Below are 18,508 nucleotides of genomic sequence, written 5' to 3'. Positions count from 1 at the left end.
TTTGTTCTTTTCCATATTTCATGATAGATTTTAGAAATCCTAAGCTTCATTAGCTTTAATTCTTTCTTGGCTTAGTGTTCTTTAGGAGACAATGTGAGGAATAAAATTGCAAAGGATACAACCGCTCCACGTCTACATACATAGATAATCCAGCTGTGCTAGTTAGATTATTGCTGTTGTGTTGTAGGGGAGGGAAAGAGTGTGATGCAGAGAGAATGGCTAGCCGGGGGCCAGCTCAGATGGAGTTTTGAACTGTGGCTTTCCTGATTCAAGTTCCAAGATGCTTCCAGACAAAAAAATGCTTCTTCTTCAATCATGGATTTTTACTGGATGTTGGCAGAGAGGGGTCCAGACACCATAGTCTCCCACCAGGTGTTATCCTTTTTCCTCACCATAAAACATCCATTGAAAAGAGACTGATAGAATAAGTGCAGAGTGCCTTGTGACGAATAGGGCCCTTGACTGGAAAGTCTCTTTAGTCTGTTATCTCCTTGTGATGCAACAGTATCAGGGAAAATAAAGCTGACAGAAGGATAAAAGTTAGCCCTGAGGAAATGGAGCATCAGATTTCTTTCTGGCAGGGAAAGGAGCCTTGCTCAGAGAAAAGGCAGCAAAACAGTGTGGGGTAGATAGAGGCCTTATAGAGCTGGACCAACACAGAGAAAGAGTTAATTAAGCATTTTGAGTCAATATAAGCATCCAGACCAATTGATATTAAAACCTTCTATTTTTTTAGTTGTTTTGAAGAACTGCTAAAAGTAGGATATTGATATTATAACTAGTATGAAAACATCAGGAAGTACAAGTCTTCTGTTTTAAATAGTTCCATGAAAAATACTTATTTCAAATAACACTTTGAAAAAGCCAGTTAACAATCCATACAAGGGTTCATTCTGGACATTCCAACATTGTAGAGGAACTGAAAACTTCATACGTTTCAAGATCGTATCCCTATTCAGTTTGAATAAATCAGCGCAATTTAGGTTCTTATTTATTCTAATGACTAAATTCAGACGCAAAGAAAAAACATAGATATCAAATAAATATAAGGCTTATACATTTCTATTTTCATAAACATCTTCCAAAAAGGACAACATATAACTTTTATTTTTTAAAAAGGAAGCAATGATGTAGATAGAAAGATGTTTGAAATTTGAAAACTAAGATTTCTGCAGTCTGGTGTAGAGCCTCCGGGTGTCACTGTTCACCAACAGGGAAGAGAAAATAACATGCAGCCAATCTAGAGCAGCTCTTCTGCTAACCATCAGTGCAAAATAACTAATAATAAGAACAGGCTGGCTGATGGCGAAAAGAACAGAATAGACACAGATTTTGCATGTTATCTTGGAGAAAATACAATATCTTTGGAACTAGAACTAGGAGCCTTTATCCTGCTGTAAGAGAATGGAAGAAACACAGAAGCGATGGACCTGCAAAGGAGGAATCCTGCAATGTCTTATCATGATGTTTGTCTGGAAGGCTGTTTCTGGGCAGATCCACTATTCCATTCCTGAAGAGATGCACAAGGGCTCCTTTGTGGGGAATATTGCTAAAGACCTGGGAATGGACAGGCAGCAGTTTTCAGACCAGGGGCTCCGCATTGTTCACAATGTAGGTAAGAGTCAGTATTTTACATTGAATGTCAATAGTGGACATTTGCAAACCTCTGAGAGAATTGACAGGGAGGAAATCTGTGGAAGAGCAGAAAAATGCATTTTAAAGTTCCAGGTTTTTATTGAGAGTAAACTGAAGCTTTATGGTATTGAAGTGGAAATTACAGACATAAATGATAATGCTCCCCACTTCCCAGTTGGGGAACAGGAACTGGAGATCAATGAGGCTTCTGCACTAGGATTCCAGGTCCCATTGCCTGAAGCCTGGGATCCAGATTTGGGACTAAATTCTGTACAGGACTACAAACTTACTGGCACTGACCATTTTTTCCTGGATGTTCATATAGGGGAAAATAGTGTCAAACATATTAAACTGGTCGTGGCAGAACCTCTGGACAGGGAGAAGCAATCGGCTTATGATCTCATCCTCACAGCTGCTGATGGAGGTGACCCAATCAGATCCGGCACTATGGAAATCAAAGTGAAAGTTCTGGACGCAAACGACAATGCACCGGTTTTCAATCAAGCATTTTATGAATTGAGTGTTGAAGAAAATATTCCTATAGGATCCCATGTAGTTACTCTAACTGCCACTGATCCTGATCATGGGATATATGGGGAGATAAAATATTCCCTTACACCAACTACAAAACTTAACTTTCCAATTTTTTGGATTAATTCCACAACAGGTGAAATTACTCTTCTAGGCAACCTTGATTATGAGGAATCATCTTTCTATGAATTCGAAGTACAAGCAAAAGATGGAGGAGGACTAAGTGCCAGATCAAAGGTTGTTTTCACTGTTACAGACATGAATGATAATGCGCCTGAATTAATAGTTACCTTTGTCACCAACACATTGCTAGAAAATTCACCCCCCAGAACCGTCATTGCCATTCTGAATGTACAAGATCGAGATTCAGGAATCAATGGAGAAATGACATGCTCAGTCCCCAACAACATCCCCTTCCAGCTAAAGAAGTCTATTGATAACTTTTACAATCTGGAAACTGAGGGTGTCCTTGACAGGGAACGAGTGTCATTTTTCAATATCACCATCACAGTTACTGACCATGGAATCCCTCCTCTTTCTACATCTACGGTAATTCCACTACGTATTTTAGATGCAAACGACAACCCACCAGTATTTGAGAAATCCCATTATACGTTCTACTGTGTTGAGAATAACAACAGAGGATCCTTGGTGTTTTCATTAAAAGCAGATGATGCAGACTGGGAAGAGAATGCCAGAATTGCTTATTCCATCGTTGACAATCAGATGGGTGACTCCTCTCTGTCTTCCTACCTCTCCATTAACTCTGAGACTGGGGCTGTCTATGCCTTGAGCTCTTTTGACTATGAAGAGATCAGAGAGATCAACTTCCAGGTGAAGGCCCAGGATGGAGGCTCCCCATCCCTCAGCTCCAATGTCTCTGTGACCCTCTTCATCCTGGATCAGAATGACAATGCGCCAGAAATCCTGTACCCTTCCCCTCCCACCGATGGCTCCACTGGGATAGAGCTGGCCCCTCGCTCCTCAGAGCCTGGTTACCTGGTCACTAAGGTAGTGGCCGTGGATGCAGATTCTGGCCAGAATGCTTGGCTCTCTTACCAGTTGATCAAGGCCACGGAGCCCGGGCTGTTCACTGTGGGACTCCACACTGGAGAGGTCAGGACAGCTCGGTTCTTTCTAGAGAAGGATACCCTCAAGCAAAGCCTGGTGATTTTGGTCAAGGACAATGGGCAACCATCTCTTTCTGCCTCAGTGACAGTGACTGTGGTGCTTGCTGACAACATTCCTGAAATCCTCTCAGACCTGGGCAGCATCTCATCCCCCATAGATCCCCCATCAGATCTCACCTTTTACTTGGTGGTTGCTGTAGCTTTTGTATCCTGCCTGTTCTTCACCTTCCTCCTTGTTTTGCTGGCCCTGAAGTTGTACAGATGGAGAAATGCTCAGCTTCTTGAGTCTGGGAGTTTGAATTTCAGTGGTGTTCCTGTGTCACAGTTTGTGGGGATTGATGGAGTCCGGGCCTTTCTTCACTCTTATTGCCATGAGGTTTCTCTGACTAGGGACTCTAGGAAAAGCCAGTTTAACATTTCAAAGGCAAACTATTCAGGCACTATGAACACTGAACAAACTAGTGAGGCAAAGGACCCAATACTTTCTGGTGTTGATTTAAACTTGAATAATGGTGAGCCAGTCCTGATTCAGGTGAGTAAACAATTTTAGATTAACCAGGTTTTGTTTTGGGGCTCTGATTAAACTTGACAGAAATTCAGCATCTGTGTTCTGCTTTTAAAATTGTCTTGTTTGTTTAGTAATGTGCCTATGTTGGTGTTTGTTTGTTTTTCATTGTTTTTTATTTCTATGTTTGTTATTTTTGCACTCTTCTTCTTTAATTGCATATTTCTGGGAATTTACGATTGCTTTTTTTAGTGGGTACACTTAGACACCCTGTTATGGATATGTTGAGAATAACTCATTGTATGGAGCTGGCCTTTCCTTTGAGTAAACATGTGTGTCATCTGAAATATACTACAGATCATATATTTGTTTTTTCTTTTGTTCTGGGAAACTACCAAACCAAAAAAAAAAAAAAAACCACATTTCTGTTATATTTATTTTGATGGTTGAAGTTAACTCTTTCTTTAGTTTTTTCCACTATTCAGAGAAGGAAAAATATTTGTATGAATTGTTCCATATCAAATTTATATAATTTAGAATGTGAGAAACAAATGCAATAACATAGCTGATGTGCTGGTCTTAAGCAGCTTGTGCCCAGTCTATCTACAGTGTAATCCTAATGAGAATGAGTATCTTCAGGGGTTATTGAAAGCAGAGTAGAAATGTCAGGTCTTGTTGTACACAAGGAGACAGTATCAGAGAGTTTGGGGAGCATATGACAAAGACAGACATCTGTTGATGTCATATAGGGCCATCAGTCCAAACAGGACGCAGCTAGAAGTGCAGTGCATAAGCTGAGTTGGGTTGTCAGGAGATCAATTACACAGCAGTGCATGAAATGGTAAAAACAAGGAGCAAGGCAGCCAGAGCTGTTTCCAGCACTGAGCTGAGCTTTTTTATGCACCTGTGGCTTGGTGTCTCCCTGGCACACCTACACTCAGTCAGGTAAAACTAAGGCATCCTCTGTTGGAACTTTGCACTCTGCCTTGGCTGGGTCTGGCTATCCTGCTCTATGTAATGCTTTCATCCCCTGGGGCCTGGGAGTTGTTCATCTTCAGAGGTTTTCTCCCCATCTGAAATAAGTGGATTATCTCAGGAGGAACCAGGGCCTGCCTCTGCCTCCAGTTTCTCTAGGGAGGGACTGACAGCTGGCCTTGAGTTCTTCTTCCAATTCCAATCAGTCCAGCTGAGACATGTCCTCCTGGCTTTAATCCTAAAGGGAAGAATCCTCCAGGTAGGGCAGGACAGTGCATGGGAATATGGCACGAACTTAACTGATACAGAAGTATATACTGAATGACAAACAAAAATGATTATTGGGTGGGACATTCTTAAAAATTTCATGATGAGGAAAGCTTCATTTAATACAGTATCTGTAAGGTATGATGTAAACAGATTTAGTCTGCAGTGTGGAAGTTTTAACTGATCTGCCCAAAAACCCTTCTCATGTAAGAATTAAGAAGGTTATGCTCAAAATCCTACAGGGTAGGCTTCAGCAGTATGTGGTCAGAGAAATCCCAGAAGTACAAGCTGGATTTTGAAGGGGCAGAGGAACTCAGAGGAACTAGAGACCAAATTGCTAATATGCATTGGATTATGGAGAAAACCAGAAAAACATCTACTTCAGCTTCATTGACTACGCAAAAGCCTTTGACTGTGTCGACCACAACAAGCCATGGAAAGTTTTTAAAGAAATAGGAGTGCCTGACCACCTTGTCTATCTCCTGAGAAATCTATATGTGGGACAGAAAGCAACAGTTAGAACTGGATATGGAATAACTGATTGGTTCAAAATTGGGAAAGGAGACCAACAAGGCTGTATATTTCCCCCTGGCTTATTTAACTTATATGCAGAATAAATCATCATTGAAGCTACCAACATGAATTTGAGCCAACTCTGGGAGGCAGTGGAAGACAGGAGGGCCTGGCATGCTCTGGTCTATGGGGTCACAAAGAGTCGGACATGACATATAGAATAAACAACAACAACAATTACTGGCACATATCTAAGGCCCCCAGCCTGCCATTTGCAACAATGGCCGAATCACTGAAATACCTCCATGTAGACTGCGAGCATGATATGAAGATAATTAATCTTAAGTGTTGTTGCCCTAGGCACTCAATAACAATTCTTTGGAGGCATATTTTCAGGTAATATCGTGCCATCAGTGTAGTGTGAAAGAGGGAAACCTACATAAAGAAAATCATGGACTGATAATCTTTAAATGAATAGTAAAGAACATGTAGAAACACATTTTCCAAGTTGGATGGAGGCAAGAGAACAGAATGGGAAACAAAGGTGTATATTTATGATGAGGAAAAATAATCTGCTATATGCATTGACTGAAGCATTTTTCTTTTATACTGAACTTGAACTCCTATATCATTTCTCAGCCTAGCCTAGTTTAGCTTCCCAATAAAACTGAATACAGAAGTACAGGTCTCTCACATCTCAACAACTAGACAGAGATGGAACTGCAAGTATGGTTCTGAAATTCCCGTCATTGCTTTCTTTATTGTGGAGGAGATCTGAATGGATTATTGCTACCTGTGATGTTCTTGGTGCAAAGAGATAGTGTAGCCCATAGTTTTATCCCATATCTGTGTAACATGTGCACAGCCCTACAGTCTTATAATCTGGCTCAGAGTTGGGAAATAACAAGGCATGAATAATAGTGTAACTTATAATGAGTTGCTTCTTTCATAATGGTTTAACGAAGTCACAATTCAAAATTAACATGACGAATGGAAAGTACTTTGCTTTGGGGTTGTAATGAATAATATTTTCTAGCTATCTTTTAGGGATATTTGATGGCATTTAGACATATTTCTTCTTTTTAAGTGACAGAAATGCAACTAATATGAATACCAATACGAATACTTTATTGCTTCTTAGCCAGTCAGGCCATTTACATAAACAGAAATTAAATCACTGTTTAAAAAATAGTATTTGACACCTAATATAAGTACATATGAACATCATACTAAAAATAAATTATTTGGGGCTTGTGAAGTGTTATACAATTAATTACTTTTCAAAGTGATTTGATTAGCTGTGACCCAACCTTGTTGAATATGCCAATATTATTATTATGTATTGCTGATAAGGAGTTCACACTTGAAATAAGATTTGAAAGAGGACTTCCTGATCCGTAGCACAGTTTCCTTGCCACTGTGCTGCACTGGCAAATGATGTTGCTTTAATTTTTGTGTGTGTCTAAAAACTGATCACCATAACCATCTCCTGAAAAAGAGAAGAAGCTGATCCCATAACTACAAATACTCAACTATCCCACACACTACACCAGAACACAGACAGAGTTCTAACTCCTTTCTTTTGAAGATGCCGGCCACAGAGACTGGTGAAACATTAGGAAGAAAAACCTCCAGAACACGGCCAAACAGCCCAAAAAACCTACAACAACCATTGGATCCCATCTGTGAAAGCCTTCGAGAAAACAAGGGAAATATTCTTCAAAAAATACAAACTGTGTACACACTTTCTAATATGAGGTCTTGTTTCTAAATGTCTGTGGCACGAATGTGAAGGAATGGATATAATGAACATTGAGAATAAGAATGTTCTCAGGAACATTGTTTTTCCACCTTTAGAATAAAAAAACCGCAGGAAGGGCAACCCATTGGTTGCATGTGGCCTAGGAGGTTGTCTCTGTTGGCAACATGGACTTCCTGAGTCACTCAGTTCTACCCCATGCTGCTTCTGCCAGGACCAATGTCTCTTCCTCCAAAAACAAGACCATCTGTATAATCATTCACACTAGGTTTTACTTGCACACAGTTTTCTTTAAATATCCATATATTGTAATGGGTTTGTGCTATTTGCAAAAGATTTTATTGCATTAATTTTACCACTTTATATTATGTATATATACATTAACATTTATATACTGTAGATACATAGATATATTTCTTCATTTTTCCTAAAAAAAACCACAGTTCATTGCCATGGATCTTGCATTCTGTTTCTACATTAACAGAAGAATAAAGCACGTTCCCTCAAAAATATCTACACTAGAATGAAATATCTGAGACAGAGTACAAATTAGTTTCTGATGTACCATGATGAAGACTGGAACTTGTGTTCAGAGACAGCTTTTGCAAGCATTATTATTTTCATGAAAACCTCAGTAAAGGCAACAAGCTGTACAGGGTTCCATGTCATAGTTTGGACATGGCAGACATCTTAACTGAAAGAAATGTCTTTGCTGATGGCATCTTTCATAAGGGGAATCCATTATCTGGGTGCAGTTATATTACATTTCATGTGGCTTTTGTATATTGCAAAATGGGGAGGGGACAGGCAATTAGGCAGTAATATGGTCAACTAATTTACCCAAAGCAGTTTTAAGGTAAAAGACTCAATGGTATAAGGTTTCATCCCTATTGAAAAAGAGAAAGACAGACAGACAGACAGACAGACAGACAGACAGACGTGTTGCTGAGAGGATGACCACAGCAGTGAATGAGAGGGAAGTTGGGCAGGCCTCAGCCTGAGAAAGTCCACTTTGCCCAAATTGTTCAATGGTTCAATTGTCCAATTGTACAAGTAGAGGTTAGTCTTGGAAATAAGGCTTTGTGAAACTATGTGCAACTTCTTTGGTTCCTTCAGTCACAAGCTAATGATTTTGTAGCACAGCCTAGAAGGCACTGGTAAGGGGTAACAAGAGTATAGTTAGCCGCTCTTTTGGTAGACATGCTGCCATAGTAGCAAAGAAGCTAACATTCTGGAACCTAATTATGTACATCTTGGCTTTAAGATCTTAAGTTCTTACATGAACAAAGAAAATCTGGTCTGGCTCCTTCTGTTGTTGAAGATGTACAGCTTGTCAGTTTTACATGACAAATCACTCTTTGTCAGCAACACCAATGAAAATCCATTGAGGCAAACAATGCAAGAGCCAGTGATGATTCCTTGCAGGACATGCTATCAGTGGTTCCTTTGTGGTGGGCAGAATACTGACAATGACCTTTTCTTCCCATATTGTCTATGAAATAGAGAGGACCTTTTATACATTCAGCCTCCATTTGAGATCTGTGAGGCAAGGGAGCTTGAGTGGACCTTCTCCTTGGTTACATAATACCCCCGTGGGGGGAAGTCTACCTGATAAATCTGTCTTGCCTTTTTCTTAATGAAGAAAGTGGCCCAGGAAACAGAAGGCTCTGAATGTGGTAGAAAATGGAGAAATAAATGGACAGAGGAAAGAGTAGGCTACATGGCTGCCCTTGGCATACAGCAACACAAAGCCTGCTTTGTTGGGATACTGTACTTTCGTTCTTCTTCTTTCATTTACCTCAGAATTTGGGAGCATTATTTACTCTAGGTGGATATTTCCATAACACTTTCCTGTGTTGAGACAATCCCATGCATTTGGTTTTGTGTATGAGTGCTGCCAGCGTGCGATCCGTCACTGCATTCTGTGCAACATTTTTGTGTCATTCCAGGTAAACATTTGCCATTAGAGAAACAAATCATGGGGGGAGGAAGGAATCCCAGATAGTTCTGGTAACATGTGAGAAACATGATGAAGCTAAATATATTGGTGACAAGCAGATGTGCAGGGATGAAAAATAGGAGTCGTCAAAGCATATGGAGTGGGAAATGAGAGGTGGTTATCCTTGGGAAAAGGGATATGGCTGTGAGAGAGGTGTGGAGGGGTCAGGAAAGATGCATGAGTGAGCTCGACTGAGTTGCATGTTTCATAATTGTATATGTTATAGTAGCAGGCATTGTTTAATGTACCTTATTAATATTAAATATTAAATTGTTGAAGAATAACTTTCCTTACTTTCCTTACTTTACTTTGAGTAAGATGGGATATAAATGTGAGATGGTATCAGTTAAATCCAAAGTGCCGTTAGTGGTTGACTAATAAAGACATAAGAATATTGGTAATGGAGATTTTACTAGTTGGAAATTATACAAAGGACAAAAATCAGTATAAAATTAGTATAAATTATTTTAATTAGCATAAATTTTTATTATACTAAAATAAAAATTAGTATAAATAAATATAGCTTTAAATATTCCACTGAGTCTTCTATAGTTTTGTTTTGAGCCTCTGGGTGTCGCTGTTCACTAGTAATGAATGAGAAGGAAAAGAAATCCAACCAGTTCAGTAGCTTTGCTTTTAACCTCAAGCATGCGAAAAATGAGACCAGGCGGGTTGACAGCATAGGGAGTGAAGAATTGATACATGTGCAGAGAAATAAATTGGCTTCAATATATTCTAAACTTGAATTAGAAGAAACAGAAGGGGAACACAAAAAAACTCAATAATTACTGCCCGTCTTTCTGTAATGCGATGGAAGAAAATGAGGATTACAGAACTAGAATCTTGCAATGGTTTATCCTGGTGCTTGCTTGGAAGGCAGTGTCTGGGCAAATCCACTATTCCATTCCTGAGGAGATGCACAGAAGCTCTTTTGTGGGGAATATTGCTAAAGACCTGGGAATGGATGCTAAGCAGGTTTCAGACCATGGACTCCGTATTGTTTCCAGTAAAGGTATGACCCAGTATTTTTCTCTGAATTTCAACAGTGGGCATTTACAGATTTCTGAGAGAATAGACAGAGAGGAGATTTGTGGGGAGGCAGAGAAATGCATGCTAATATTCCAGATTCTTATTGAAAGCAAGTTAAAGCTTTATAAAATTGAAGTGGAAGTCACAGACATAAATGATAATGCGCCACAGTTTCTACAGAAAGAATGGAAAATGAAAATCAGTGAGACATCTCCACTTAAGGAACGATTTCTTTTACCTAAAGCTCAGGATCCAGATCTAGGGATAAATTCAGTACAGAGTTATCAACTCATAGGGAGTAGCCATTTCTCACTGGAGGTTCAAAGAGGACAAAACAATGCAAGACATGCTGAACTGGTATTGGAAAAACCTCTGGACAGGGAGGAACAATCAGTTTATGATCTTATCCTCATGGCTACCGACGGGGGCGATCCCATCAGATCTGGTACTCTGCAGATTCACATCATTGTGCTAGATGCTAATGACAACGCACCGATTTTTAGCCAAGCACTTTATGAAGTGAGCGTCAAGGAGAATGTTCCCAGATGGTCCACAATAGCTACAGTAAGAGCCACTGATTTAGATGAAGGAATCAATGGGGAAATAAAGTACTCTTTCCAGGAAATCACAAGAAAAGACTCCCAGATGTTTTCGTTAAACTCTACAACAGGAGAAATTATTCTACTGGGAAACCTTGATTTTGAAGCATCATCTTTTTATGAATTTGAGGTGCAAGCCGTGGACGGAGGTGGGCTGAGTGACCGTTCAGAAGTTAGGATCACAGTTACAGACCTGAATGACAATGCACCTGAATTAGCAACAATGTTCATAGTCAGCTCTGTTCCCGAGAATTCACCAACAGGAACTGTTCTTGCCATTTTAAATGTACAAGACCAAGATTCGGGAGTCAATGGGAAGGTTAAGTGTTCAATTCCCAGCAACCTCCCTTTTCTACTGAAGAACACGATGGATGATTTTTATACTTTGGTGACAGACAGAACCCTTGACAGGGAACAAGCAGCTTCCTACACTGTCACCATTACAGCAACAGATGAGGGGATTCCACCACTATCTACCTCTCAGGCTATTTCATTCCAGGTGATAGACACAAATGACAACCCTCCAGTCTTTAGTAAGGGAGTTTACACCTCTTATTTTGTAGAAAACAATCCAAGAGGAGCCTCAGTCTTTTCACTCCAAGCAAGTGATGCAGACTGGGAAGAGAATGCCAGAATCAGCTACTCCATCATTGACAATCAGATGGGTGACTCCTCTCTATCCTCCTACCTCTCCATTAACTCAGAGACTGGAGTCATCTATGCCTTGAGCTCTTTTGATTATGAAGAAATCAGGGAGATTAACTTCCAGGTGAAGGCCCAGGATGGAGGCTCCCCACCCCTCAGCTCCAATGTCTCTGTGACCCTCTTCATCCTGGATCAGAATGACAATGCGCCAGAAATCCTGTACCCTTCCCCTCCCACCGATGGCTCCACTGGGATAGAGCTGGCCCCTCACTCCTCAGAGCCTGGTTACCTGGTCACTAAGGTAGTGGCTGTGGATGCAGATTCTGGCCAGAATGCTTGGCTCTCTTACCAGTTGATCAAGGCCACAGAACCCGGGCTGTTCACTGTGGGACTCCACACTGGAGAGATCAGGACAGCTCGGTTCTTTCTAGAGAAGGACACCCTCAAGCAAAACCTGGTGATTTTGGTCAAGGACAATGGGCAACCATCTCTTTCTGCCTCAGTGACAGTGACTGTGGTGCTGGCTGACAACATTCCTGAAATACTCACAGACCTGACCAACATTTCAGCTCCTTTAGATCACCCATCAGATCTCACCTTCTACCTGGTCGTTGCCGTGGCCTTTGTCTCCTGCCTGTTCTTCATCTTCCTCCTTGTTTTGCTGGCCCTGAAGTTGTACAGATGGAGAAATGCTCAGCTGCTTGAGTCAGGCAGTGTGAATTTCAGTGGTGTTCCTGTGTCACAGTTTGTGGGGATTGACGGAGTCCGAGCTTTTCTCCACTCTTATTGCCATGAGGTTTCTCTGACCACAGACTCTAGGAAAAGCCAGTTTCATATTTCAAAGGCAAATTCTACAGGTACTGTGAAAAATCATGAAAATGTTGAAGGAAGGGATCCTATCCTATTTGGTGAGGATTTGGATTTGAACAATGAGAATCTACCCATTGTCCAGGTGAGTAAGTAGATAGCATATAATTTTTTTTCTAGAACATAATTCTTATGATCAGTACACATTTTTTCCTCAATTATGCCATTATTCATTCAGATTTCTCATCTTCTGACTTGTGACAGAATATTCATCTGTGGAAAGTATATCAAGCTAGATTGTGTGGAAACGTTTTTCTAGGATGAAATATATCTGGATGCTGGTGGAGGACCACATGTGTTTTTCCATATTTATAAAATGCAATGTCTATCTAAACAGAAACCTTTCTTGCCAAAGGTTGGCCTTTTCCTTAATATACAGTTTTTATGTGCATATTTCTCAGTATAGGAAACATTTCATCCTGCTACAGCTAATCAGGAATGGTACATTTCATCCTGTTCGCATCCATTGACAGTGGTGAAGGCAAGTCAACCTCTCTAAAAACCAGGGTCTAGCTTCCTGCATTTTAAGAATGTACTCTGAATAAATGTGAGGGGAAATAAAAAAAAAACTAAACAAAAACCCAAAAGTGAAAGAAAATTTGCCCTCCTTTTTTCTTTCAAAACAAACCACATACTGGAAATTATCATGATTTGTTTGAGCTTATAGTTTAAGAAAAGAATGTGTACCCTTGATCGGTGTAAGCTACTTTTTTTCCATTCTTAAGAGTGTGGTTCCACTAGGGAAAAAAACTACATTTGGGGTTTAGCATGTTTTAAATTCATTTTTTAAAAAGAAAACTACACAACACACATGGAAGCTCAGATTTTTTTTCCATGGAAGCATAATTTTTGGTCAGAAAGTTAGATATTTTATTGGATGGTTAGATGGTCATTTATTTTAACTCCCTTGTGAAATCAGTTTAGTAACTTGGAATTAATTTTTTTATAATAACTAAAGCCTATTGAGGAACAGATAAAAATAAGGGAAATAAAAGCAAGGGAAATAAAAACATGTAAAAGTAATAGAAAATAAAAGGGACAGGGAAACTACAGTGAAAAGGAAAACAATGGAAAAAGAGAAAGTGCAATGAAATCACAATTGAAATGAAAATATGGTAAAATTTAATACTAATAAAATTAAATTAAACTAAAATGTAGAAATTAAGGCAATGAAAGGAGGAGAATGATAAAGTGTACAGCTAATGAAAATAACTCGAATTACATTTTTTATCACACCCATTTTGCTCTGTCCTTATCCCTTCACCCAAGGGAAACTACCCAGTCCTGGACTAGAATGCTGTGGACTTCCTTAATTCCTTCCTTTTCAAAAGGAAGAGAGAGAAAGAGGGGGAAAATGGAGCAAATATACTGGAGAACGTCCTGACATATTCAGGAAAATGAAGTTACAGAAAAATAATAGCAAAACTTTTTTCACAAGTTGAGTTAGTAATGTTTGTAGAGTTGGATGTTCCACAAAATGAAAAGGAAATAGGAGTACTGCAGTGGGCCTGCAATAGTTCATACAAAGACAGTCCATCACATTTTAATTGTTAATAGTAATTCCATGGTCGAATCCATGAGACAGAGTGAGCTCCCGTCACTTGTCCCAGCTCCTGCTGACCTAGCAGTTCGAAAGCATGTAAATGCAAGTAGATAAAATAGGAACCACCTCGTTGGGAAGGTAACGGCGTTCTGTGTCTAGTCATACTGGCCACGTAACCACGGAAACTGTCTTTGGACAAAACGCTCGCTCTATGGCTTGGAAATGGAGATGAGCACCATGCCCTAGAGTAGGACACGACTAGACTAAATGTCAAGGGCAACCTTTACCTTTACCTATAAGTAAAGAAACTTATGGATCTCTGTATTTCTGCTGTGTAGAAATTCAAAACTCTGCAACAGACTGCGCATGTACAGGTGTGTGGGCAGCTTGCTAAAAGTTTGATCTTTTAAGTTAGCTAGTTGCTTTCAGGTCTGATGGTGGATGTTGTCCTCTGTCTGTGGCTCAACTAGATGCAACTGCTGGTTGGGTTAGTTTTTGCACGTGGAAGTAGGAGACCACCACTTTATTCTTCCTCTGTGCCCTGCAACAAGTCTCAAGCCAGCTTTATGATTCTCTACTCCAGTCCTCAGGCAATTGTTACACTGGAGTAAGCCTAGTGAATCAATGGAGATTTATTGAGTTATCTCCTCCATGAGTTTTATTTATTTAAATGGGCTACTCTAACTGCAACTTTTGCTATGTTATGTGCCCTCAAGTCAGAACTCACTTACAGGGATTTTAATAGGGCTTTCTAGGTAAGTGAAACAGTGCCACACCCTCAGTGAGTTTAACATGGCTGAGCAGGGATTTGAACCCAGTGGTCCTGAGTCCTAGTCCATCACTCTTATCTGCTAAAGCACACTGAATTAATTTAACACAATAAGTTGCATCTAGAGCAGGTCCTTGTGGATTCGATCTTACGACTGCTTGATCTCCTGACCTTGCAGCACAGAGGCTTCTGCAGTTTAACCTGCACTGCCACCAGTTGCTTGAAATTACAGACTTGCCTATACTGCTTTCTTTACTGCACACATACTCCGGAGCCGGAGTCCCGGAGGCAGTTCGTGTCATTCTGTCAACTCCTGAGACATCGCTGAAACCAGTTGTATTGGCTCGTGCCTTTCCATTGGACTATTTCAATGATGTGGAGAGGGGTGATTTGCTGCTTGGGTAACAGCCTATCCTCCATATTATTTTACCCAGGCTTCGTGCCCTGGAGAGGACACTCCAGCTTCACATACAACGTCAAAACACCAGATGCTGTTCCAAGTCCTCCATACAGAACATGTTACCATAGTCTCTCGAGATTGAAGGATGCCTATGAATTCCATGGTGTTCTAAGCATCAAATGTTTTTACACATGTAGTTCATTTATGACAGAATTCAGTTCAGAATTCAGCAGTTCATGTGGATTTTTAAAATAAAAAGCAGAAGACTGGTATTTTGCCACTCTGTAAACGAGACTCTTTTGGAATGCCAGCACAGGGGAATGGCCAGAATTTTGTAAGCCGTTCACTTAATTAGTTATATTGAGGTAAACAGACAGAGTTTGAATATTCTTGAATGAAAGGGAAACTGATTTGGAGCTTACAAAAACCTATGGCAAAATTAGTAGAGCTGAGCTTTCCCTCAGTAAATAATGTCTGTCCCAGTTTGATATATTGTGAGTAGTTTAACAAAGAGTAGCAGGAGATCAAGATATAACCCCCACCCCAGCAACAGAATATCTCTGCATCTCAAGCTGAATCCAGATCCGTATTTCACGGGGCTAGAAACGAGAGTTGTTCTTGCAGCTAGCCTATCCTTCCTGCCAGTTCCTTCACTTCTCAAGTAAAGCACTTATTTCTCAGAAAGTGGAAGGTCCGAACAACAGTCAGGAGGGTGGGGATAAAGACGGAGGAGTTCCATGAGGTATCTCCCAGTAGTAGTCAGATAATGTTATGTGTTTGACCTCATGTAAGACAACGCCCTACCCCCTTAGGTTTTCATAAAATTCATGGGTTAAAAACATTTATCATCGAACAACAAAGTGTTAAAATATTACAACTTTCAATTAATTTATAATATAAATATTCTGGTGAATTTGAAACGTATCCCATATAATGGTTTGTGGGAAGTAGAAAGTAATTTGAAAGTCAGGCTACATTATTTTCTAAAATCAGAAGATCTGATGTCATAATGTGAATTAAATTAAGTGTACAGGATCTCCTTGGCAATCAGAAGGGAAATGTATGTGAAAAATGCATAAGAACGTTACATTTTCAAGCATAGCTTGAAGAGAGGAATTGATTTAATAGAGAATAATAGGGAAAAAAAATATCACCATGTACAGTTCCTCAAGCGAACTCAGAGTGTCACTGTTGGACAAGAAGGGAATAGCAGTGAATTAACATGTACGTTTCCTGAAACGATATCCTTCCATTAAATTTCAACAGACAGGAGAGAACAGATAGCAGAAGGTTTGGTTTTCAAAACTACTCATCAAAGAAAGCTATCAGTTTCTTAAGGGTTAGTTAACAGGACTCTATTTCTCCTGCCTTACTGCAAAGAGCTAGCTGACTTAAATTGGAGGGGAGAAAGATAAAAGAAAAGGCAAAGACAACAATGAAAAGAAGGTACATAGATGGAATCAAGGAGCCTACACAGAGGCAAGTACTATTTCTATTCATAGTCTGGTCTGTGTTCTGCTATGTGGCATCTGAGCAGGTTCACTATTCCATTCCAGAGGAATCAGAGAAGGACTCCTTTGTGGGGAACCTTGCTAAAGATCTGGGGTTGGAGGTGAGAGACTTGGCAAAGCGCAGGCTTGCAATCTCTTCAGAAAAACAGTACTTTTCTCTCAATGAACACAGTGGCAACCTGTATGTGAAGGACAGGATAGACCGGGAAGAGATTTGTGGAAAATCACCAACTTGTGTCCTAAACCTAGAGGTTGTGGCACAAAATCCCTTGAATATTTTCCACATAAAGATTTTTATCGAGGATGTGAATGATCATGCCCCACATTTCCGGAAAGAAAGTATTGACCTTAAAGCGAGTGAGTCTAATCTGCCAGGAGCTCGGTTTCCTATTGGAAATGCTGAAGACAAGGACATTGGAATCAACTCCCTCCAGAACTATCAGTTGAGTCCAAATCCATACTTTAATCTAGAAATAAAAGAGGCCAAAGATGGTGAGAAATATGCAGAATTAATATTGCAGAAACAACTAGACAGGGAAAAAGAAGAAATGCACTACTTGATCCTGACAGCTACAGATGGAGGTGAACCTAGAAAAACTGGAACTGCCAACATACAAGTTGTTGTTACTGATGTAAATGACAATACACCTGTTTTCTCCCAGGAAACCTACAAGATAAGCCTAAAAGAAAATGCACCTGTAGGAAGCTCTGTGCTTCAAGTTAAAGCTTCTGATAGTGACAAAGGATCAAATGCTGAGATCATTTATACTTTCAGTAACATCCCAGAAATTGCTGAGCAGAAATTTTATCTAGATTCAAGAGATGGAAAACTAACACTTAAAGAGGCTATGGATTTTGAGGATACACAAAATTATGTGATGGTGATACAAGCAAGTGATGGAGGTGGGTTGGCAACACATTGCAATGTGGAGATTGAGGTGCTTGATGAAAATGACAATGCTCCAGATGTGATCCTTACTTCCATGTCCAGCCCAGTTCCTGAAGATATTGCACCGGGAGCTGTAATTGCTCTCATCAAAGTTCTTGACAGGGATTCTGGAGACAATGGGAAGGTCGTCTGTCACCTGCAGGATTTTGTGCCTTTCCAGATAGTCCCATCTTCAGATCATTACTTCAAACTCCTCACTGAGGGTTCCCTTGACAGAGAAAGGACTCCAGAATATAATGTCACAATCATAGCCACTGACAAAGGCACACCTCCTCTCTCCACTCACAAATCCATCTCCATACGGATCTCGGATATCAACGATAACCCACCGCTCTTTGAACGACCTTCCTATACTGCCTACATTCCAGAGAACAACCCATCCGGAGCGTCCATCTTCCAGGTGAAGGCCTCTGACCCAGATCTGGACCGCAATGCCAGAATCACTTACTCCATTCTGGGTAGCAACCTTGAAGAGCTGCCTCTCTCCTCTTATATCTCCATTAATTCCGAGACTGGGGCCATCTATGCCCAGCGCTCCTTTGATTATGAACAATTCAGGGAGTTTCAGATTCAGGTAAAGGCCCAAGATGGAGGCTCACCACCTCTTGATAGCAGTGTCCCGGTGACAGTTTGTGTTTTGGATAGGAACGACAACATCCCCCAGATTCTGTACCCTTCCCAAGCCACGGAGGGATCATCCCTCTTTGAGATGGTGCCTCGGTCAGCAGAGCCGGGTTATCTGGTGACCAAGGTGGTGGCCGTGGATGCGGATTCTGGACACAATTCTTGGCTCTCCTTCCATCTGCTGCAGGCCACAGAGCCCTCCCTCTTCAGCATTGGCTCCCACACGGGAGAGATTCAAACAGCCCGAGCAATGCTTGA

The 18,508-nt window shown here is 40.5% G+C and overlaps 1 protein-coding gene across 1 annotated transcript; it reads left to right on the top strand.

Moving 5' to 3' along the window:
- The first annotated feature begins 1,301 nt into the window (after window positions 1-1,301).
- Window positions 1,302-18,334, top strand: LOC110082016 (protocadherin gamma-A12). The gene is made up of 4 exons (XM_078393077.1): window positions 1,302-1,927; window positions 10,639-12,539; window positions 16,704-18,200; window positions 18,272-18,334. Exons 1-4 carry the CDS (start codon window positions 1,405-1,407, stop codon window positions 18,332-18,334), a joined length of 3,984 nt encoding a protein of 1,327 aa, XP_078249203.1. The 5' UTR covers window positions 1,302-1,404.
- The last annotated feature ends 174 nt before the right edge of the window (window positions 18,335-18,508 follow it).

Source organism: Pogona vitticeps, chromosome 4 (assembly GCF_051106095.1).
Source record: "Pogona vitticeps strain Pit_001003342236 chromosome 4, PviZW2.1, whole genome shotgun sequence".
Lineage (NCBI taxonomy): Eukaryota > Metazoa > Chordata > Lepidosauria > Squamata > Agamidae > Pogona > Pogona vitticeps.
Note: the sequence above shows the minus strand (reverse complement) of the source record. Positions and strands in the feature narration are given on the sequence as shown.